General features: G+C 37.9%; 1 protein-coding gene and 1 non-coding gene across 2 annotated transcripts; one reads left to right on the top strand and one right to left on the bottom strand.

Annotated features, from left to right (window-relative positions):
• Nucleotides 1-6,154: 6,154 nt before the first annotated feature.
• On the bottom strand, nucleotides 6,155-6,261 carry LOC131654299 (small nucleolar RNA R71). The gene has a single exon (XR_009299340.1). It is a non-coding gene; the product is annotated as a small nucleolar RNA R71 (small nucleolar RNA).
• Nucleotides 6,262-6,500: 239 nt separating this feature from the next.
• On the top strand, nucleotides 6,501-7,448 carry LOC131649088 (uncharacterized). The gene has a single exon (XM_058918833.1). The coding sequence runs from the start codon at nucleotides 6,501-6,503 to the stop codon at nucleotides 7,446-7,448; it is 948 nt and encodes a 315-aa protein (XP_058774816.1).
• Nucleotides 7,449-20,874: the final 13,426 nt, after the last annotated feature.

Genomic DNA, 20,874 nt, shown 5'->3' on the forward strand with positions numbered 1-20,874 from the left:
TTCTACTTTTAGCTCATAATTCAGTTTTCTTTCAAATAAAAAATAAACAAAAATATGTTTTAGATACTTCTATGTGTGTAAATAATTGTGGTATTTTTTATAGATTTTTAGAAACTAGTTTGCTATTTTAAATAAATCATTTACTTTGGTATGTTCATGTTTCTCTTGATTTTGATAGCTTTTGCAAAGTAATTTCGTTTAACACCTTAGGATCAGAATTTAACCACCAATTTTTGTATGGTTACTGTAGACTAATCCATGATATCATGTGTAAAAAATGAATTCCCAATTCTTTGTTTTGATTGGTATTTGGTTAGTGTTGTTCGACTCGATTAACATGCGTTTTTAATAGATGTTTGTGACGTTTGTGCTCTCAAATTAAAATGCATTCATGCAATAATGTTGGATCCTTTTTGTACATATAATAAGGGATGTTTAGAGGTCCTAAAACCTGGAATTGAAAATTTTAGATCACGTTTTCCTATTTTACTTGATTTTCCTTTCTCACATGTAAATAACTTGTTTTTGGTTGACGATCGCACCGTAACTTGTACAAATGACCCGTAATTTTGTGTGGAACTTCTTGGCATGACTTTGTGGTTGTTTATGCATCTAGTATAGGCTATTTGCTACTGACTTGTACCATTTGATTGCATGCTTCTAACTTCATTCGCAATTTGAAACCGTTTAGCTAGTATTAACCTAGTGTTGTCTAGTTTTGGTTAGAGTTTTGTATTGTTTCATGCTAATTGACTAATATAGATTAACATAGGATATTGGAACTAAATGAATGAGTTTGCTACTAACTTCAAGCTTAAACCATGTGTTCACTTGCTTTTGCTTTGATTAATTGATGTTTGTCCGCTAATTGGTAAGTAACGACGCTTGCGATACTTTGGTAACTTCTTGTGGATATTTTTGTATGATACCGTGATGCTTTTGTATTTGATTAGGGACACTCAATCCCTTGTTTTGCTACTGACTTGAGGCTTTCCTCTCTTGTTTCCATGCTTAGCCTCTCATTTCTTGCTTTGATGTTGCTTATTCCTTACTATTGCTTGCCATGTTCCCTTAGACTCTTCCTTCTTTGTTAAGAGGAATTGAGATAGGATAGTTATCCTTGACCTTAGGGCCATGAATAGATTAGAATAACATAGATTAGAATGTTAGATCTAGTTCCCTATTGCATTCTTTTTCTTTTCAACTCTTTAAAACATTAATAAAAGGAAGATGCGAATCACATTAAGCAAGTGATAGAGAAATGAGTGGGATTCATTCCCTAATCTATTTCTCAATCACTTAGTGGCATAGAAACGAGTGGGATTCATTCCCTAATCTGTTTCTCAGTCACTACTTAATGGGAGAGAAACGAGTGGGATTCATTCCCTAATCTATTTCTCAAACATTAACTAATGGGAGAGAAATGAGTGAGATTCATTCTCTAATCTATTTCTCAAACATTACATAATGGGATGGAAGCGAGTGGGATTCATTCCCTAATCTGCTTCTCGATCATTATACATTTTATGTGATTCGAATCGTGAAGTAAATTCCCTTAAAAAACACACAAACCAAAAACACTTTAAAACATCTAACAATGGTTAAGACTAAAACAAAGTAGAGAAAGTGGTGAGTGGCCCGGTATTGGGAACTGTTCATCACTCATCTACCCTAAAAGACACAAACCAATCTCTTTTCCTTTTGCCTCTTTGGCACCTAAGGGCACCGTTATCTCCGCTCCATTGCATCCTAGGCGGTCCCTTATGCAAGAGCGCGAGCGTTAACGCCGCCCAATTAAAAAACACAAAAACAAACAGAAAATCTTTAGCCGAGCTACGGTAACTCTGATTCCTGAAAAGGATACGTAGGCAGCGGGGTAGGGCCCGTGCGAGTACAATTCTTTATTTTCCCTACATTTTGCATTCATTTCGCACATAGACATAGTTATACACCCTTTAGATAGAAACAAACATAGGTGGATACCATCGAGTACGATGGGCGTGAGGGGTGCTAGCACCTTCCCCTCGCGTAACCGACTCCCGTACCTAGATTCTCTGGTCGCAAGACCCTGTTCCTTCCTTTGTTAGGTTTTCTGATATTCCTTTCCCTTATGGGATAAATATATTGGTGGCGACTCTGTTCATTTTTCGCGAGCGTGCGACAATCACGTTTAGAAATATGTAGATTAACAAGTTTTATTATTTGCATTTCTTTTTGTTGGAGTTTTAGGAATGATGTGCATCTCAAATATATTAAGGTGTATCAGTTTTATGTTTGTTTTTCTGGTAACTTAAATGCTTGTTAAAATTATTTCAGTCTTATAATCTTCTTGCATTAAAGTTCTTCATGTCATTTTGACTCCCTATTGATTAATTTAATTACATACCTCAACTAATCTAAATGTTGAAGTTTCCATGTGTAATTTTCATGTGTAATTTTCAATTTACAAGTGATTGGAGTTGTTTTTGGTTTGAGTCGCTATAGAAGTGTTTCTCATGTAGAGTGTCCAGTTTGGTGTGGAAGTCTTCTCAGCAGCGGCAAATATTAAATGAGATTTCGACTCGATGCATAAATAGTGAATCTAGAACTTGGTTCCCTGGCAGATTTATTTTGCGCAGTGGTGGTTCAGATCCCGTTGGTTTTTCATCTGTTAGTTTTTGCGTTGTTATTTCAGGAACGCAGTAACTTAAGGAAGTTACATTGTTGTAAGGACAGGTTCAACTAAACTGTTTCTTATTGCATTATATTAAGATGTTGATTTGGTTGTGTTTTGATAACACCGAATCGCACTATGTTTTTGACTCGAATATCACATGTTTTCCTTAGTTTTTATTATTGTTTTCCATTATTATGTTTCCTTTTTTCAGATCACATGTCCTGTCAGAGTCTCCCGTGAAGAAACAAGCAAAAACGCCAGAAAAATAGGGTTTTCTCAGCAAAATACACACATGGCGTCCAGCTCCGCGCCGGCTACAGGGAACGCGATGACGTGGCCTGTTAGAACAAGATTTATTCTGATCAATATTCTATATTTTGATGATAACATTATATATGAATTTTGTATAAGACAATGTGGTACTCTAATCCTTTGCATTTTCCATTTCAGGAATATATAAAGAGTATGCACAAAGCAGCACTCAGAAGCACTGACTCAGAAGGTTCTGGATGGCTACATCAGAACATGCTCTGGAAAGACATCAGAAGATGGCCAAGCAGAATCAGAACATGAACTGAAAGCATCAGAAGAACAAAGTCAGAAGAAGAAGCACTGAAGTTCTGAATAGTATCACGCTCAAGTTCTTTAAAGTCAGAAGACAAGAAGATGCTTTGCACCAAGCTGTTGACTCTGAAATTCAAACGTTGTTATCTTCAAATCTGAGTCCAGAAGAAAGTACAAGATGACAGGCTACTAAGTCTAATCTCTGACTGAAAAAAAGAACGTTAGAAGCTACAAAAGGCAAAGTCAGTAAAATCAGCAAAAGCATGGCTCGAGGTAGTTGACAAAAGTGTGAAACATTAAATGCAGCGTTGTACTTTTCACGCAAAGCATTAAATGCAACCCAACAGTCATCTTCTCTCAACGCCTATAAATATAAGTTCTGATCAGAAGCAAAGTAGAACACTTGTGCAATATACTGAAATGCTGTCAAATGCAAAACTCACGAACTTCATCTTCAACCTCACAAACTCTTGTAATATTTAGTAAGTGTTAAGCTTAGAACTTAAGAGAAATATCACAGTTGTGATTACAGCTTTATTAGAAGCAGAACATACTCTTGTAAACGTTATTTTTTACATTGTTTGTAAAAGATTCCTAGAGTGATCAAGTTGTGATCTGTAGACTCTAGAAGAATTAGAAGGTTTCTAAGTGAAGAATTCCTAGAGTGATCAAGTTGTGATCTGTATACTCTAGAAGACTTAGAAGTTTTCTAAGTGGATAACCATTGTAATCAGTTGGATTAGTGGATTAAATCCTCAGTTGAGGTAAATCACTCTAAGGGGGTGGACTGGAGTAGTTTCGTTAACAACGAACCAGGATAAAAATAATTGTGTTCATTGTTTTTATCTTACAAGTTTTTGAAGTCACACTTATTCAATCCCCCCCTTTCTAAGTGTTTTTCTATCCATCATGGCCCACTTTCACCCAGTGGCCAACTGCCACGTTCCCACGATCTCCCCATCTACACTGGCCGCGCCCGCGGTGAGGTGGCCGCGCCCACGGTCTTCACAAATTGTTTCCCGCTCATAAGAAGTTGAGGGGCATGCTGGTCTTTACATGGCTTCAAGGACCTCTATAAATAGCAAGTTCATTTCATTTTCGTTTTTCATCCAAGCTTAGTACTTCTTAAGCCATATACCGTCAGTATCTGTAAAGTGATAATCTCTTCACATCGGGGAGTTATTTCGGTGTAGATTAAGTTTGTAATCTAGTTTGGAGCACTTTGGTTATAGTTCATCATACCATCCTTTACTTTGTATCAGATTCAATTCTCCGATCGGAGTAAGGTTCTATTTAATCGCTTTATTTATTTATCTTATTGCTCTTACCATAGTCTACACGTTTTATAGAGTTTAAATGCTCTTACCATAGTCTACACATTTTATAGACTTCAAATGCTCTTACCATAGTCTACACGTTTTATAGACTTTAAATGCTATTACCATAGCCTACACATTTTATAGACTTTAAATGCTCTTACCATATTCTACATGTTTTATAGAATTGTACCTTTTACTTTCCGCTCTTACCATAGCCTACACATTTTATAGGCTCGCATTTATTTCCATGTCTGGCTAAATTTATAAGGATTAGAATGTAAGGATCGTATTACGATAGTGTTCCAATGTTTTATTAATAGAAAAACTACTGAGGTTGTTTTAACTTTTAATACTCGTTTACTGTATTTAATGTTTATGGGTAAGATCGAAAGCCGTCCATACTTAAGATCAAACTAGGTTAGTTCTTAACCAAACGGAAAGAGCGAAAGCCATTCGTTTGGTTAACTAGAGTTTTTTAACATATTTTTAGAAAATTATTTCGAAACTATTTTCGGAGGCGTTTGTGGGTTTGAAATCCGATTTTTGGCTAAACACCAAAAATCTCTTAGAGTTGAATTTCTCAAGTTAAAATAACTTTTCTACTAAGATAAGTAATTGATTTCTTAAAAATAGGTTCACTGCTTTAACGCAATGCGCACTTTTCATTACGTGACAAATGAAGAGATAGACTTAAAGGGTAAACTCAGTTCTTAGTACGTGAAAGCGACAAGTTCCCGTTAAATCATTTCTTTCTATAAGTAGGAAATATTGCCTCAGAAGTAGCTCTATACATGTATAACTGGAACATTGTCTGATTCACTTGATTTACATTCGATCCTATTTGTCTTTATCTGTTTAATTTAACTTACTTTTATTTCCTTGTACTGCACTCATTCCCTTATATTGATCTGCCTTAGATAAACACCTTAACAATTAAGTCGATAGATTGACGATTGGTCTCTGTGGTTCGATAATCTTATATATTACTTCGATAGGTTGTGCACTTGCAGTTTATATTTAGACTATACGTAAACAACCCATCAAGTTTTTGGCGCCGTTGCCTGGGACCAACTTCGCCAAATTTCGTACCTTTTTGTTATCCCGTTTAGACTAAGACTATATTTAGCCGGTAGATGCGTAGAAATCGTAGCACCGGTAACCTAATAGATCCTTTGGTAGAACCTGAATGTTACACTCGAGCTCGTCTCTTTATACGAAAATTGAATAAAGCTATGGCTGAGGACCGTAATCAAAGACCGCTTAAGGAATTTGCCCAACCATCTAACGAGAAGCCTAGTTCTAGTATAGTAAACCCAGCTATAACAACTAACAATTTCAAACTAAATCCCGCACTATTGCAATTAGTACAACAAAACCAATTCGCAGGTCTCGCTACCGAGAACCGGAATTAACACCTAAAAGTTTTTATCCAGTTAGCCGACACCCTCAAAGCAAATGGTGCTACGTCTAAGGCAATTCGCCTTAGACTGTTCCCATTCTCCCTAAGAGGTAAGGCGCGTGACTGGTTAGATTCCCTTCCTACCAACTCAATAACAACTTGGGAAGGCCTTAGGAAAGTTTTCCTTGCTAGATATTTCCCCCTAGTAAGACCGCTATCCTTAGGAACTTGATCACTAGATTTACTCAAAACCAAGGTGAATCACTTTTTGAAGCCTGGGAGAGATATAAAGACCTTTTAAGAGTTTGTCCACACCATGGCCTAGAGCAATGGTTAATCATACACACCTTCTATAATGGACTCCATTATAACACCAAAATGTCTATCGACGCTGCCGCTGGTGGTGCGTTGATGAATAAACCTTACTTTGAAGCTTGCGCCCTAATTGAAGACATGGCCCAAAACCATTATCAATGGGGGAGTCGAATGAGCGACAGTGGAGAAGAAGGAGGCCCAAGGAGGAGTACATGAGATAAGTTGCATGGACTTGATGAATGCCAAAATGGATGCTCTAACCCTAAGAGTAGAAAATATGTCTCAAAACCCTGCCACGGTAGCCGCTATCCAATCGGAATGCGAACTATGTGGAATCCAAGGACATCAAACCTCTGATTGTAACCTACTGAATGAGTCTAGTTCAGAACAAGTCAATTATACCCAAGGAAACCCATTTTCAAACACTTACAATCCTGGATGGAGGAACCACCCTAATTTTTCCTACAAAAATAATAACCCAATCCAAAATCCTGGACCCTCTAGACCGCAAAGTTACCCGACTCAAAAACAAAACCAACCTATGCAAGTTGTACCACCAAGACCCAGTTTTAGGGAGACGGTAGAAAAATTTATTCTAGCCCAAACCCAACAGAACAAAGAGTTCCACAACCAAAACAATCATATTATTGACCTAATAACAAAACTAGGAACCGAGTTTGACCAAGTCATTACTCATAATAAGATGCTTGAGACTCAGATCTCGCAAATAGCTCAGACACCAGGCGCACAAACTATGCTTGGAGGTCAATTCCCAGGTCAAACTCAACCCAATCCAAAAGGGCAAGCAAACGCAATTACCTTAAGAAGCGGAACCGCTTATGATGGACCTAAAAACCCAACATTGAGCGCACCCGAAAAACATGAGGAAAATGTCGTGCCTACGGACCAAGTGGAAAAACCAGAAGAATCTACAAAACAACCCAACCAAGGAGTAGAAACGAAAGACAAGGATTACACACCTCCACCTCCGTATAAATCACCTATTCCTTATCCGCAAAGACTTAAGAAGAGTAAGATAGAAAGTCAGTGCCAAAAATTCATCAAGGTGATAGAAAAACTTCGCGTGGAAATTCCTTTTACAGAAGCAATCACCCAAATACCATCATATGCTAAATTCTTAAAAGACATCTTATCTAACAAGCGCAGACTCGACGATCCTAAACCCTTAGAATGACATTCCATCTCTGAGAATAAACTTGCCAAGAAGGACAAAGACCCTGGAAGTTTTTCCATTCCCTGCATCCTAGGAAATCATGTTATCAACAAAGCCTTCTTAGACCTAAGAGCAAGCGTGGGCTTAATGCCTTTGGCAGTTTGTAAGAGGTTAAACTTAGGAGAACTTCAGCCAACTAAAATGTCCTTACAATTAGCTGATAGATCTGTCAAATATCCTATGGGCATTTTAGAAGATATACCAGTTAAGATAGGTCAGTTATATATCCCGACCAATTTCGTAGTAATGGATATTAAGGAGGACGAAGAAATTCCGATTCTCTTAGGAAGACCATTCTTGTCAACCGCCGGAGCCATAATAGACGTTAAGAAAGGAAAGCTAGCCTTCAAAGTAGGAGATGAAAAGATAAAATTCATCCTCTCAAAGTTTCTCATGGCACCTATGATAGGAGATGCATGTTATGCGATCGACATCATTGATGAATGCATAAATGAACTTGAGCAAGATGAATCCTCAATTAAAATACCTTCAACCCCCATTCTAGAGGATGATGGATTCGAGAGAATGGAACCCTACATTGATGACAACCTTTTTGAATGTTTAGCCCTTACACCAGACCCTATGCTGTGTCTTAAAAGGCCCACTTTGGAACTTAAAGAACTACCCAAGAATCTAAGATATGAGTTCTTGGATGAAGAGATGAATCGTCCTGTTATAATTAATGCCAATCTGAACCAAAAAGAAACAAGTCATCTCTTAGATATCTTGCGAAAATATCCCTCAGCATTAGGCTATAAAATCTTCGACTTAAAAGGAATAAGCCCATCTGTATGCATGCATCGGATTTTGCTAGAAGAAAATTCGAAACCCTCAAGAGATCATCAGAGAAGAATAAACCCTATAATGAGTGATGTAGTTAAGAAAGAAGTCATTAAGTTACTTGAAGCTGGAATAATAAATCAGATCTCGGATAGTGAGTGGGTAAGTCTTGTACATGTATTGCCTAAGAAAGGAGGCATCACGGTTGTAGAAAATGAGAAGGGTGAGCGAGTAGCAAAACGAACAGAAGGAGGATGGCGTATGTGTATAGATTACAGAAAGTTGAATAAGGCGACTAGGAAATATCATTTCCCTCTTCCGTTCATAGATCAGATGCTTGAACGTCTAGCTAGGCATTCGTATTTTTGTTATCTAGATGGATATTCGGGATTTTTCCAAATCCCTATTCACCCAGAGGACCAAGAAAAGACAACGTTTACCTGTCCTTATGGAACATTTGCCTACAGGCGAATGCCCTTTGGACTCTGTAATGCACCTGCCACTTTCCAGCGTTGTATGATGTCTATTTTCGCAGATTATCTCGACGGTATTATGGAAGTCTTTATGGATGATTTCTAGGTATGTGGATTCGATTTCAAGAATTGTCTCTCTAACCTTGAGAAAATCTTAGAAAGGTGTGTGGAAGTAAACCTTGTGCTGAACTGGGAGAAATGCCATTTTATGGTCAATGAAGGAATAGTTCTAGGACACATTGTCTCTAAAAGAGACATCGAAGTCGACAAAGCCAAAATAGAAGTTATAGAGAACCTCAACCCACCTAAAACCGTTAGGGAAGTACGAAATTTTCTAGGACACGCTGGATTCTACCAACGCTTTATAAAAGACTTCTCCAAAATAACAAAACCATTAACTAACCTCCTTATGAAAGATGTTGAATTTGATTTTAATAAGAAATGTATTGAAGCTTTCGAAATTCTAAAACAAGCACTGATTTCAGCTCCTATCATTCAACCCCCTGATTGGACGCAACCTTTCGAAATCATGTGTGATGCTAGTGATTATGCAGTTGGGGCAATTTTAGGGCAGAGAAAAGATAAGAAATTACATGTAATTTATTATGCAAGTAGAACTCTAGATGCCGCCCAACTTAACTACACAACCACTGAGAAGGAATTGCTAGTCGTAGTATTCGCAATCGATAAGTTTCAATCCTATTTGGTAGGAGCTAAGATTGTAGTGTATACTGATCACGCAGCAATTCAATATTTGTTGAACAAAAAGGATGCTAAGCCCAGATTGCTCAGATGGATTCTCTTGCTCCAAGAATTCGACTTAGATATCAAAGATAAGAAAGGAACCGAGAATCTAGTAGCTGACCACCTTTCTAGGCTAGAACATCTAAAACTAGATTTAATACCTATAGACAATACTTCACCTATGACAGACTTATAGCTAGGATAAACATAAAGAGAGAAGATGATCCCGAAACCTATGAAGAATAAACCCAAGAGAACATCTCAATAATGAGGAGCGTACCTTGGTACACTGACATCATAAACTATCTAGCCGCCGATATCATACCCCCTGATTTAAGTTTCCAACAAAAGAAGAAGTTCTTCAGCGATATCAAGAGTTTTTACTGGGATGAACCACTCCTTTTTAAGAGAGGGATAGACAACATCTGTAGACGATGTGTCCCTGAAGAAGAAGTGAAAAAAGTCATCCAGCATTGTCACGCTGTGCCTTATGGTGGACATGCGAGTACATCGAAGACATGTGCCAGGATCTTTCAAGCAGGCCTTTACTGGCCAACTCTGTGGCGTGATGTCCATGCTTACATTGTCAAGTGTGACCGTAATCAACGTACTGGAAACATTTCTAGACGTGACGAAATGCCATTAAGGAATATTCAAGAAGTCGAACTCTTCGACGTATGGGGTATAGATTTTATGGGACCTTTTCCCTCTTCGATGGGGAATAAGTACATTCTAGTAGCAGTTGACTACGTATCCAAGTGGATAGAAGCTATAGCGTCACCAACAAATGACACTAGAGTCGTAGTCAAATTGTTCAAGAACATCATATTTCCTAGATTTGGAACACCCCATCTAGTCATAAGTGATGGAGGATCGCATTTTATATCCAAAATATTTGACAAACTTCTAAGCAAATATGGAGTCAAACATAGAGTAGAAACACCTTACCACCCTCAAACCAGTGGCCAGGTAGAGGTATCAAATAGGGAGATCAAGCAGATCTTGGAAAAAACCGTTTCAATATCCAGAAAAGACTGGTCTGCCAAGCTAAAAGATGCACTATGGGCTTATAGGACAGCCTTTAAAACCCCTATTGGCACTACCCCCCTACCAATTGGTCTATGGAAAGTCCTGCCACTTACCCTTTGAACTAGAACACAAAGCCTACTGGGCTATAAAATCTTTAAACCTAGATTATCTAAAAGTTGGAGAAAAGCGTATCCTAGACATATATAAATTAGAAGAACTCCGCCTGAATGCATATGAAAATGCCATCATATATAAAGAGAGATCAAAGATATGGCATGACAAGAAAATCACTAAGAAAGAATTCAATATAGGCGATCTTGTTCTTCTGTTTAATTCCAGATTACGACTTTTCCCTGGCAAGCTACGTTCAAGATGGACAGGTCCATTCGAAGTATCAAAAGTATTAGTATCTGGAGCAGTGGAAATCAAGAATAATTCATGCGCTCCTTTCGTGGTAAATGGACAAAGACTGAGGTTATACAAAGGAGGTGACCTGCCTATTGACTACTCTAGTCAAACCCTGATAGACCCGCCAATCCGAACTTAGAAAGTGAGATCTTATCGTCAAGCTAACGACGTTAAACAAGCGCTGCATGGGAGGCAACCCATGATTTTCTTTTCCTTTTCCTTTTACTTTTATTTTTATTTTTTACTTTTACTTTTAAATTTTATATATAGCCTGAGCTGACATTCATATTTGTATTTTTCAGGACTAGATACTCTGTTTCACCTCTTTCAGGATGGATTTCATCGATGGATTGACAGTGACTTTCAGAGATGATGCCCAGAGAGCCCGTTTTGCTGCACTGTCTGCTCGACCCATGCTTCCGACCAGATATCCAGATCAGGCTTGCATGGAGGCACTAGGGATTGAGGCAAGTATCCGCTACCTGTGCCATCAGATCGGCTGGGATGAGTATGCTGAGGACATCCATGTGACCTATAGGAACCTCACCTTGGAGTTCCTTAGCTCACTGGATTATTAGCCCTACATGGACGTTAGAGATAACCATTAATGCATCAGACTTCACCTTAAAGCATTTTGGAGATCTGCTAGGAATCCAGACTTCACCTACTGCCATCCCTGAGCTTCCGCTAGGATATTTCATGAACAGTAACATGGACAGGTTCTGGAGAGCTATTACCGATGGAGGTAGTCTTGACCCGTCTGAGCAGCTGTCCAAGAGGATCCATAATCCAGCATTCAGGTATTTTGAGATGATTCTGTGCCTCACCTTCTTTGGGAGGAGCTATTGTGATCACCTCATGACTGCAGATGAGATCTTATTTTTGTACTGCACTAGTCAGTCGCGTCCCATCGTGAGTGGAGCTTTCTTGATAGCAACTCTCGATATGGCTGCATCGTTCGCTGAGGGATACTTGCACGCTGGTGGGAACGTAACGCTGATTGCATATGCTTTGGGTTTGGTTAATCAGTTACTCCAGTTGACCCCGTATTGTGGAAGTACATGTATTGACATTGATTTCTGTTTAGACTGAGGACTTATGCATCGAGCTTCTTTCCACCCATATCAGTACATGCTCCTTATTGACGATCAGGCTGTCTACTATTTCACTTTGCCTGATCCACATATGACCCGCGTCTCCAACCAGGAAAACTAGAATTACTCTCTAGAGGGTTGGGGCGAGACATCTGTAGGCATCACTGATTTTCCAGATCCAGAGTATTCACCAGAGTCAGAGGACCCGATTACAGAGGATCCAGTACCTGAGTACACACCTGGGCCTGAGGCTAAGCACACTACTGTTTACGCTAATAATTTTGCCTTACAGGAACCAAATATGCGAGCACAGATGGCAGCGATGCGAGCAGAGATGGCTACACCCCGACAGGAGGTGACTGACCTCACTTTACAGGTTGAGTTAGATGGTGCCACATATGCTGGTGAGATCGATGACTTGACACATGAGGTTGTTGAGCTCAGACGACAGCTGGCCATATTGCGAGGCCCTGAGCATCCTGCCCAGCCTCCTCCTGGTTGGTGATTTAGATCCGTGCTGATCACAAGATCTCCTATTATAGTATATTACTATGTTGTTCATTTCCCTTTCAGACTTATTTTCCTGTTTATTTCCATTTCAGCTGCACATCGTACTCTCCTACATATTGTGCTCTCTCTCTCTCTCTCTCTCTCTCTCTCTCTCTCCCTCTCTCTCTCTCTCTCTCTCTCTCTCTCTCTCCGTTTTGTTATTTTATATTTTCTTTTCTAACTTTGTTTATTTAATATTTTATCTTAACTTGTTTTTTTTTATTGTTTCAAATAAAAAGAAAAACATAATATATATGTATATCATATACATATATGTTTTACAAATATATATATATATATATATATATATATATATATATATATATATATATATAAATATATATATATATATATATATATATATATATATATATATATATATATATATATATATATATATTACATGAAAACACTAGGTGCACCCCAAGTATCAAGTAGTGACAAGAACCATGAAGCCCATTGACCGCGCCCGGGGTACTTGCAATACAAGGAGGGAAGGTGGCTATCACCTTATGGTGGGTGGTGCTGCCATCAAAAGTGTTGTCCTCCCTTGCACCCGCCGTACTGACATAAGATTTGAGCGTAACTGGACCTATGATTTAAGCGCCCCCGCTTTCACTGGTGCGTTACCCCCAAATGTTCCTTTAGAGGAGGGCAACAACACTGATGATGAGTTTGACTTCCAAACAGAGTCACCTCCTCATTTCACACTGTAATACGGTGAACTGACTTTTTATCGATCGAAATGTCGCGGTTAAGCATGAGTCGCCACCGACTATTATTTTATCCAAACAAATTCAGAAAGGCTAAAAGAAACAGAAAAAAACCTTTTAAAGAAATCTAAGTTCGGGGGGTAATTTATGCAAAGGGAAGGTGTAAGGCACCCTTTGCATCCATGGTTTTCCATGGGCTCTTAATTGCTTTGCTTGCTCGTTTTCAGAAAATGTAGATGAAAGAGGAAAAAATGGACTTTAGCTCGTAAATGAGCGTAGCCAGCTTTTGAAGAATTTTGAGAAAGAATATAGAAAATAGAGCATGGCAAGGCAATTAGGGGCAATTACCTTAAACTCAGATGATAGGTCTCTTTTTAGCCTTTCAGAATGAAAGGGTCTATCCTTGCCATAAGAGGGCAGGAAGCCTTTCATTTGGAGATTGGAGGGTCATCGAATTATCGTTCGCTCAAACACTGACCCATGCCATAGAGAGGCAGGTAGTCTAAAGGGAAGGATCAGAATAGCCTTTCGTAGGCAACCAGAAGATACCTCAGCCTTTTCCGTAGGCAACTTCCGAGGGTCGAGGTCATATTTGTGTATCGAAGGCAGCATCATTTAGGGTCGCATGACCTTTATTTATCGAGGCAGCATGGCTGAGGTATCCTCGTATTCGAGGGACATGGCTTATTCTGCAAAAAACACAAAGGCAACAGGCAACAAGGCAACAAGGCAACAGAGAGGTTACCCCAAAAGAGTGCGTGTGTGCAACAATTACGTGGTTCAATTCAGTTATTTATCTTATAATTAATGACTCTAATCCAGTTTAAATTTGCACTCCCTAAATTACTAACCACGCAGTATATAAAGCACTAAAGGGGAAGGGAAATTGAAACCAGCGGATCCCCAAAAGGGTTTGGCACAAGTAATAAGAAAAGACATAAAATAACATAGGGTTTAGGGTTACCAACGACGTAGCTTTGGCATTTGACAAAGCTGAAAAGGAAAAGAAGAATAGGCAGAAAACACAAAGTGAGTGCATTATCGGATCGAAGGCGAACTTTATTAACCATAAAAGTAAAAAGAATAATGAAATTAAAAGTAAAATAGAGAAAGGACACTTAGCTTCGAATTTGATCTGATATGGTTGGCGGGAAGCCTCGGGGATAACCCTGAAAAAGGCAAGGCAGAAACAGTGAAGGCAAGACAAACCCCTGATTTTAAAAGAAAATAAAATATGCTTTAAAGATAAGGTACTTAGCTTTGGGTTTTTGATCGGGCGCGTTATCGGAGTGAACCATGTTGATAACCCTGAAAAGGCAAGGCACAAAAGAAAAGAGAATATTTTAGTGCATTAAGGATCTATTGATTAATTAACAAACCCTAATCAAAACAATTGGTTTATAAAATAAATACTCTAATATTTTAAATAATATCAAAAGTTTAAGGAAGTCGAACGCTCGACTAAATATAATAATAACTACTGGATTTAAATCCTAATTAATTATTTAATTGAAAGTATAAGCAAATATAATAATTTTATTGTTTAAAAAACAACTATTAATAAAATTATAAAAAAAATCAAGTTCTCGATTAAAATAAATAAATAAAGACTTTTAGAGAAAAATTGATAAAGAAGAAAAAAGAAAACAAATAAGAAAAATAAGTATTATATAATTAAAAGAAAAATTAAAGAAGAGACTTAGCTTTTATTCAGTGTGGAGCTCGTATGAGGATTATGGTGTTCCTGCGCCTTCCCAGACGTTGGATCTGAAACTAAGTTGATCTGATGAGTGTGATGTGAGGGTGTACCAGGTGGTTGACGAAGGTGAGCACGCCGGATCCCTGAAACACTTGTAGCAAACAAATTAACAAAATAATAAGTTTAAAGGGCAGCACCTGGGGATCGAACCGCTGCCTCTTTGCTAATAGTCCCCACGCTCTGACCAACTGGGCTGCTTTCAATTGCTGTTATCATGCTACGCCAAAAGCCATTAATAATAAAAAAACGGACTTTATTTAATATTCACAGAAGAGAGCGCTTCCCCATTCATCACCTTCGTTGGGCAAAACGCAGGTCCTTTAGACCACGCTTTTTCGTCCGTGGCTATAAGCCTCGATCATAACACCTGCAAATCGTGATCGATTCCTACAAACAAATAGTCCAGATTGAATATATGATACCTCCCGAATCTAATGGATCCATTAATTTGACCTGCAATTGCTTCTACGCGAAATCCCTCATCTGAAGAACTTGAGACCTAACAATGGTGAAACACTGAATCTGCAGAAAAATTCCAATTAAACGGTAGCAGTAGATTACAAACAGCATTATAAACACAATTACACATTCGAAAACGGTTTATGACACATCCATGAATGAGTATGAGTTTGAAACCGTTTGACACAAAAACGTGAATGGGAGAACACGTTTCAGCGTCTTTTGACTGATGATGAGGGCTGATTCATGTTCAGGAATCACCAAGGACTCGTTTAGGATGCTTAGGGTGGTCTGAATTGGCTTAAAATTTTATCTCTTCTCCTCTTTTGATTCATGATTTTGTGAGTTTGTGGTACGGTTTTTCTGCGGCCAAAAAAAGTTTTCTTTCCTGCATCTCGAACCTTTGTATATATATGGGGATAGATTAGGTCACTGAAGTTGGAGAAACAATCAAATAATTCCAATAATGAGATTTGATTGAAATTGGTTATCAGATTTTTCCAAATTGATCTCATTCTACCCTCTTTTCACGTTTCAGATGATTTGAATTGGTTGAAAATCAAATATATGTCCTTTAATTACTAACTTATGATTATTTCATTTAATTTGGTATTTAAATGAATAAATACAAAATTAAAACAAAAATAAAATCATAAAATAGGTAAAGATGAGTTTATGGGCTTCCCATGAGGTCATGGTCATATTTAGAATTCACATAATAGGCCCATTAGTCAAAATTTCTAAATTCTTTGAATTGACACTTATGTATTTTTTTCAAATTTTAGCCGACTTGCGTCATCCCTAATTTCCTCAATTTTAAACTCAAATGACTGTGCTCTTGGACTTTTATAGAAATCTCAGGATGTCCTCTACAAGATCCCTCTAGTTTCGTCTCAATTGAGTCTACCATGTTCATATTCAAAGCTTTTGAAAAAGATGACTTTTTTGTTGACTATGATGTCTTGACTTTAAATTTGGATAGGAGAAATAGTATGGGCAAATTTTGGGGTATGACACACACCATCACAGACTGCACCATCTTCTTCTCACCCTTCTGCAGGTACCGCTCCTAGCTTCCATGTTATTGAGGACATGTGGAGAGAGCACATGGCCCGGGAGGAGAGGCGTGATACCCTCCTCTCTACCATCCAGCAACAGGTTGCCGACAACATGGCATTCATGCAAGCATCTCCAGTTCAGAATGCTCGCTCCTTGAGTACCATTATGGAAAGTCAATTGGCTTTCCAAAACCAGCATCATCTTCAACAGACCAGTTTCGCTAGTCACTTCCAATTAATGGAGGCCACCCAGGGCACATTGATCGATAGTGTAATACGGTGAACTGACTTTAAAGAAATGTCGCGGTAAGCAAGAGTCGCCACCGACTTTTATTTTATCCAATTTAAAGATAGGCTAAAAGAACAGAAAAAAACCTTTAAAAGAAAATTTGAGTTCGGGGGGTAATTTATACAAAGGGAAGGTGTAAGGCACCCTTTTCATCCATGGTTTTCCATGGGCTCTTAATTGCTTAGCTCACTTTGAAATGTTTGAAAAATGTTTGCAGTGAATAAAGAAAAAGATTTGAATAAGGACTTTAGCTTGTAAATAAGCGTAGCCTTTTTGAAGGTTTTTGAAAAAGGGTAAAAATAAATTTAAACCAGAGCAAGCAATTAGGAGGTAATTACCCCTATTAAAAAGGTTCTTTTAGTCTTTCAGGGTTGTCCATACCATAAGAGGGTAGGAAGTCCTTTTATTTGGAGGTTGAAGGGTCGTCAAAGTTATTGTTCGCCATAAGACTGTCCCTGCCATAAAGAGGGCAGGTAGTCTGAGGGAAGGATAGAATAGTCATTTTAGGCAACCAAAGAGGACGCCTCAGCAATCGAAAGGGACTATCACATCATGTCGTGGGCAACCTCGAGGGACGAGATCATATAACCGAAGGCAACATCGAAGGGACTTATGATCTTTTGTGATGAGAATGAACTGAGGGCAACATTTGCTGAGGCATCCTCGGAATCCGAGGGACTTGACTATTCTGTAGTAAATAAGGCAGCAAATAACAAGGCAACAGGCAACAGGCAACAATAGGGGTTACCTTTAAAGGTGTGTGGGTGCACAATCACGTGATTCAATTCAGATAACTATCTTATAAATAATTATTCTAATTCTGTATAGAGTTGCACTCCCTAAAATTACTAACCACGCAGTTATAATGTAAAGCGTAACAGTTTAAGTGCCTTCAAGGCCAAATAATACAAACCAGAAGCAGTTACAAAAATATGTTAACCACGGGAAGGAGGAAATCACAGTGATAAAAAAAATGGGTTAGCCACAAGTAATAATATTGGGTTAGAAAGAACAATAATTAAATGAGAATAAGTTTAGGGTTACCACAAGGTTTGAGCTTTAATCGGTTGGTTAACCCTGAAAATTAACGAAGGAAAAATAATAAGGGTTAGTGTATTACAGATTCATTGACTATTGATGCAAACCCTATTTTAATCCAAAAGGCAAAATAAAATGAGATTAAATCAAAAAATTAGAAACTTAGCTTTTTGATCTGGTGTGGCGCGTGGTTGAAGGATTTTAGTTAACCCTGAAAATTGGGCACAAAGAAGAGAAATGTTAGTGCACTAATTGATCTACAACCCTGATTTATCGGGATAAACCAGGATTAGAAACTATTAAATAATTTAAAAATAACACCAAAAGGTCGAAAGTTCGATTTAATATGTCAATTAAATAATTAGGGGATTAAATCCAAATAATTTAATTGATTAAAAGCATTTTTAAAAAAAAGGAATTGAGTTTAAAATAAAAAACAATTATTAATAAAAATTGTAAAAAATCGAACTTTCGATAAAATAAATAATTATAATTTTACTATAATAAAATTTATTAAGATAAATAAGAATAAACGAATAAAAAAATAATTGTAATAAAAGAAAGAAAAAAATAAAATAAAATAAAAAGAGATTCATGTAATAAAAAAAATAAAAAAATAAGTTTGAAAAAAAAGACTTAGCGTTTGATCCTGTGTGGTATGCCTCCGAGGGTGCATGATGGACTGGCAGGCTGCTTTGCATGGGATCTGAGGAGGAGATGATCTGATGGCTCTGATAATGAAGGCACATGATAACGCGTGCGTCTTAACGCGTAGGATCTTTGGATTTTGAAAAATCCTTTGCGCGCGTGCTGACCAATGAAGGTTGAAGGATAGAAAAACACTTAGAAAGGGGGGGGATTGAATAAGTGTGACTTTAAAACGTGGACGATAAAAATAAATGCACAAATATTTTTATCCTGGTTCGCTGTTAACGAAGCTACTCCAGTCCACCCCCGCAGAGATGATTTACCTCAACTGAGGATTTAATCCACTAATCGCACGGATTACAATGGTTTTCCACTTAGCCGCAACTAAGTCTTCCAGAGTCTTCTGATCACAACCTGATCACTCCAGGAACAACTGCTTAGTTCACTCCTAAGACTTTTCTAGAGTCTACTGATCAACACGATCACTCTAGGCTTAGTTCACTCCTAAGACTTTCTGCTCAGCCAACTGCCAAGACTTCCTGCTCAGCCAACTGCCAAGACTTCCTGCTCAGCTAACTGCTAAGACTTCCTAGAGTATACTGATCAACTGATCACTCTAGTTCCTTACAACTTAATGTAATCAATTCAAGAGTTTACAAATGCTTCTAAAAAGCGATAATCACAACTGTGATATTTCTCTTACAATTTAAGCTTAATCTCACTAAGATATTACAACAGCAATGTAGTGAGCTTTGATGAAGATGAAGATTCTGAGTTTAGATTTGAACAGCGTTTCAGCAAGTTTGATATGAGTTGTTTTTGTGCAGAATCGTTAACCTTGCTTCTTATCAGAACTTCATATTTATAGGCGTTGAGAAGATGACCGTTGAATGCATTTAATGCTTTGCGTGTTCCGTACAGCTTTGCATTTAATGTTATACGCTTTTGTCAACTACCTCGAGCCTTGTTCACGCTGTGTCTACTGACGTAGCCTTTAGTAGCTTTAACGTTCCTTTTGTCAGTCAGCGTAATCTGCCACGTGTACTTCCTTCTGATCTGATGTTTGTGAATACGACGTTTGAATATCATCAGAGTCAAACAGCTTGGTGCACAGCATCTTCTGATCTTCTGACCTTGAAGTGCTTCTGAGCGTGATACCATCTTCTGATCTTCAGTGCTTCTGATCTCATGTTCTTCTGATGCTTCCATAGACCCATGTTCTGATTCTGCTTCGACCATCTTCTGATGTCTTGCCAGACCATGTTCTGATGTTGCATGCTGAACCATTTGAGATACATCTTCTGAGCGCTGAATTATGCGTACTCTTTATATATTTCCTGAAAGGGAAATTGCATTGGATTAGAGTACCATATTATTTTAAGCAAAATTCATATTATTGTTATCATCAAAACTAAGATAATTGATAAGAACAAATCTTGTTCTAACAATCTCCCCCTTTTTGATGATGACAAAAACATATATAAATGATATGAATTTGCGATCAGAAAGAGTAGACGGCAAAAGACAAATTACACAGCTATAGCATAAGCATATGAATATGTCTCCCCCTGAGATTAACAATCTCCCCCTGAGATAAATAATCTCCCCCTGAAATAAATACTCGAAGAACTTTAATAAAAGACTTCCCTGATTATTTCGGTAGAGACGATCATATGAGCTTCTGCCTTCAGAGAATTCATAGCTTCTGACTTCTGCTTCCATTGGACAGCTTCAGAACTTGAATTTCTTTGATCTTCAGAACATTCACAGCTTCTGACTTCTGCTTCCATTCAGGACAGCTTCAGAACTTGAATTTCTTTGATCTTCAGAACATTCACAGCTTCTGACTTCTGCTTCCATTCAGGACAGCTTCAGAACTTTGAATGTCTACCAACATCACTTCATGCTAGATTTGTATCAGAACATTGTTGAATGTACCAGAGCATCATCTGAGCATCTCTACATCCTGAAATGTTACAGAACAAAAACTAAACGACAAAAGTCAGCATGAACGAGTTAGAACATAAAATGTATATTCAAATACATGATATGTATCAGAGCCAAATGTATCAGAGCATTTTAGGCTAAAAACATGTATCAGAGCAAATAATGTATCAGAGCCATAACATTATGTGTATCAGGGCAAATAGAATTTTGTCAGAACAGGATAGACAATGATATTCAAATTCTATTATCAGTGCTTCTGATTCATTCTTCTTTCTTGCTTCTGATCTCTGAAGCTTGATAGCACTCAGCTTGCTTCAGTTTCCATGGTTTTGCTTCTAGTGTTTGCTTTGAAGATTCACTTCACTTCTTTGTACCTGCAAAACACTTAAACCATATAGA

This window comes from Vicia villosa, linkage group LG2 (genome assembly GCF_029867415.1).
Source record: "Vicia villosa cultivar HV-30 ecotype Madison, WI linkage group LG2, Vvil1.0, whole genome shotgun sequence".
Classification (NCBI taxonomy): Eukaryota; Viridiplantae; Streptophyta; class Magnoliopsida; order Fabales; family Fabaceae; genus Vicia; species Vicia villosa.

Bases quoted from the DNA above. Each gene is read 5' to 3' on its own strand.
- LOC131649088 (XM_058918833.1), top strand. From the start codon at position 6,501: ATGGATGCTCTAACCCTAAGAGTAGAAAATATGTCTCAAAACCCTGCC.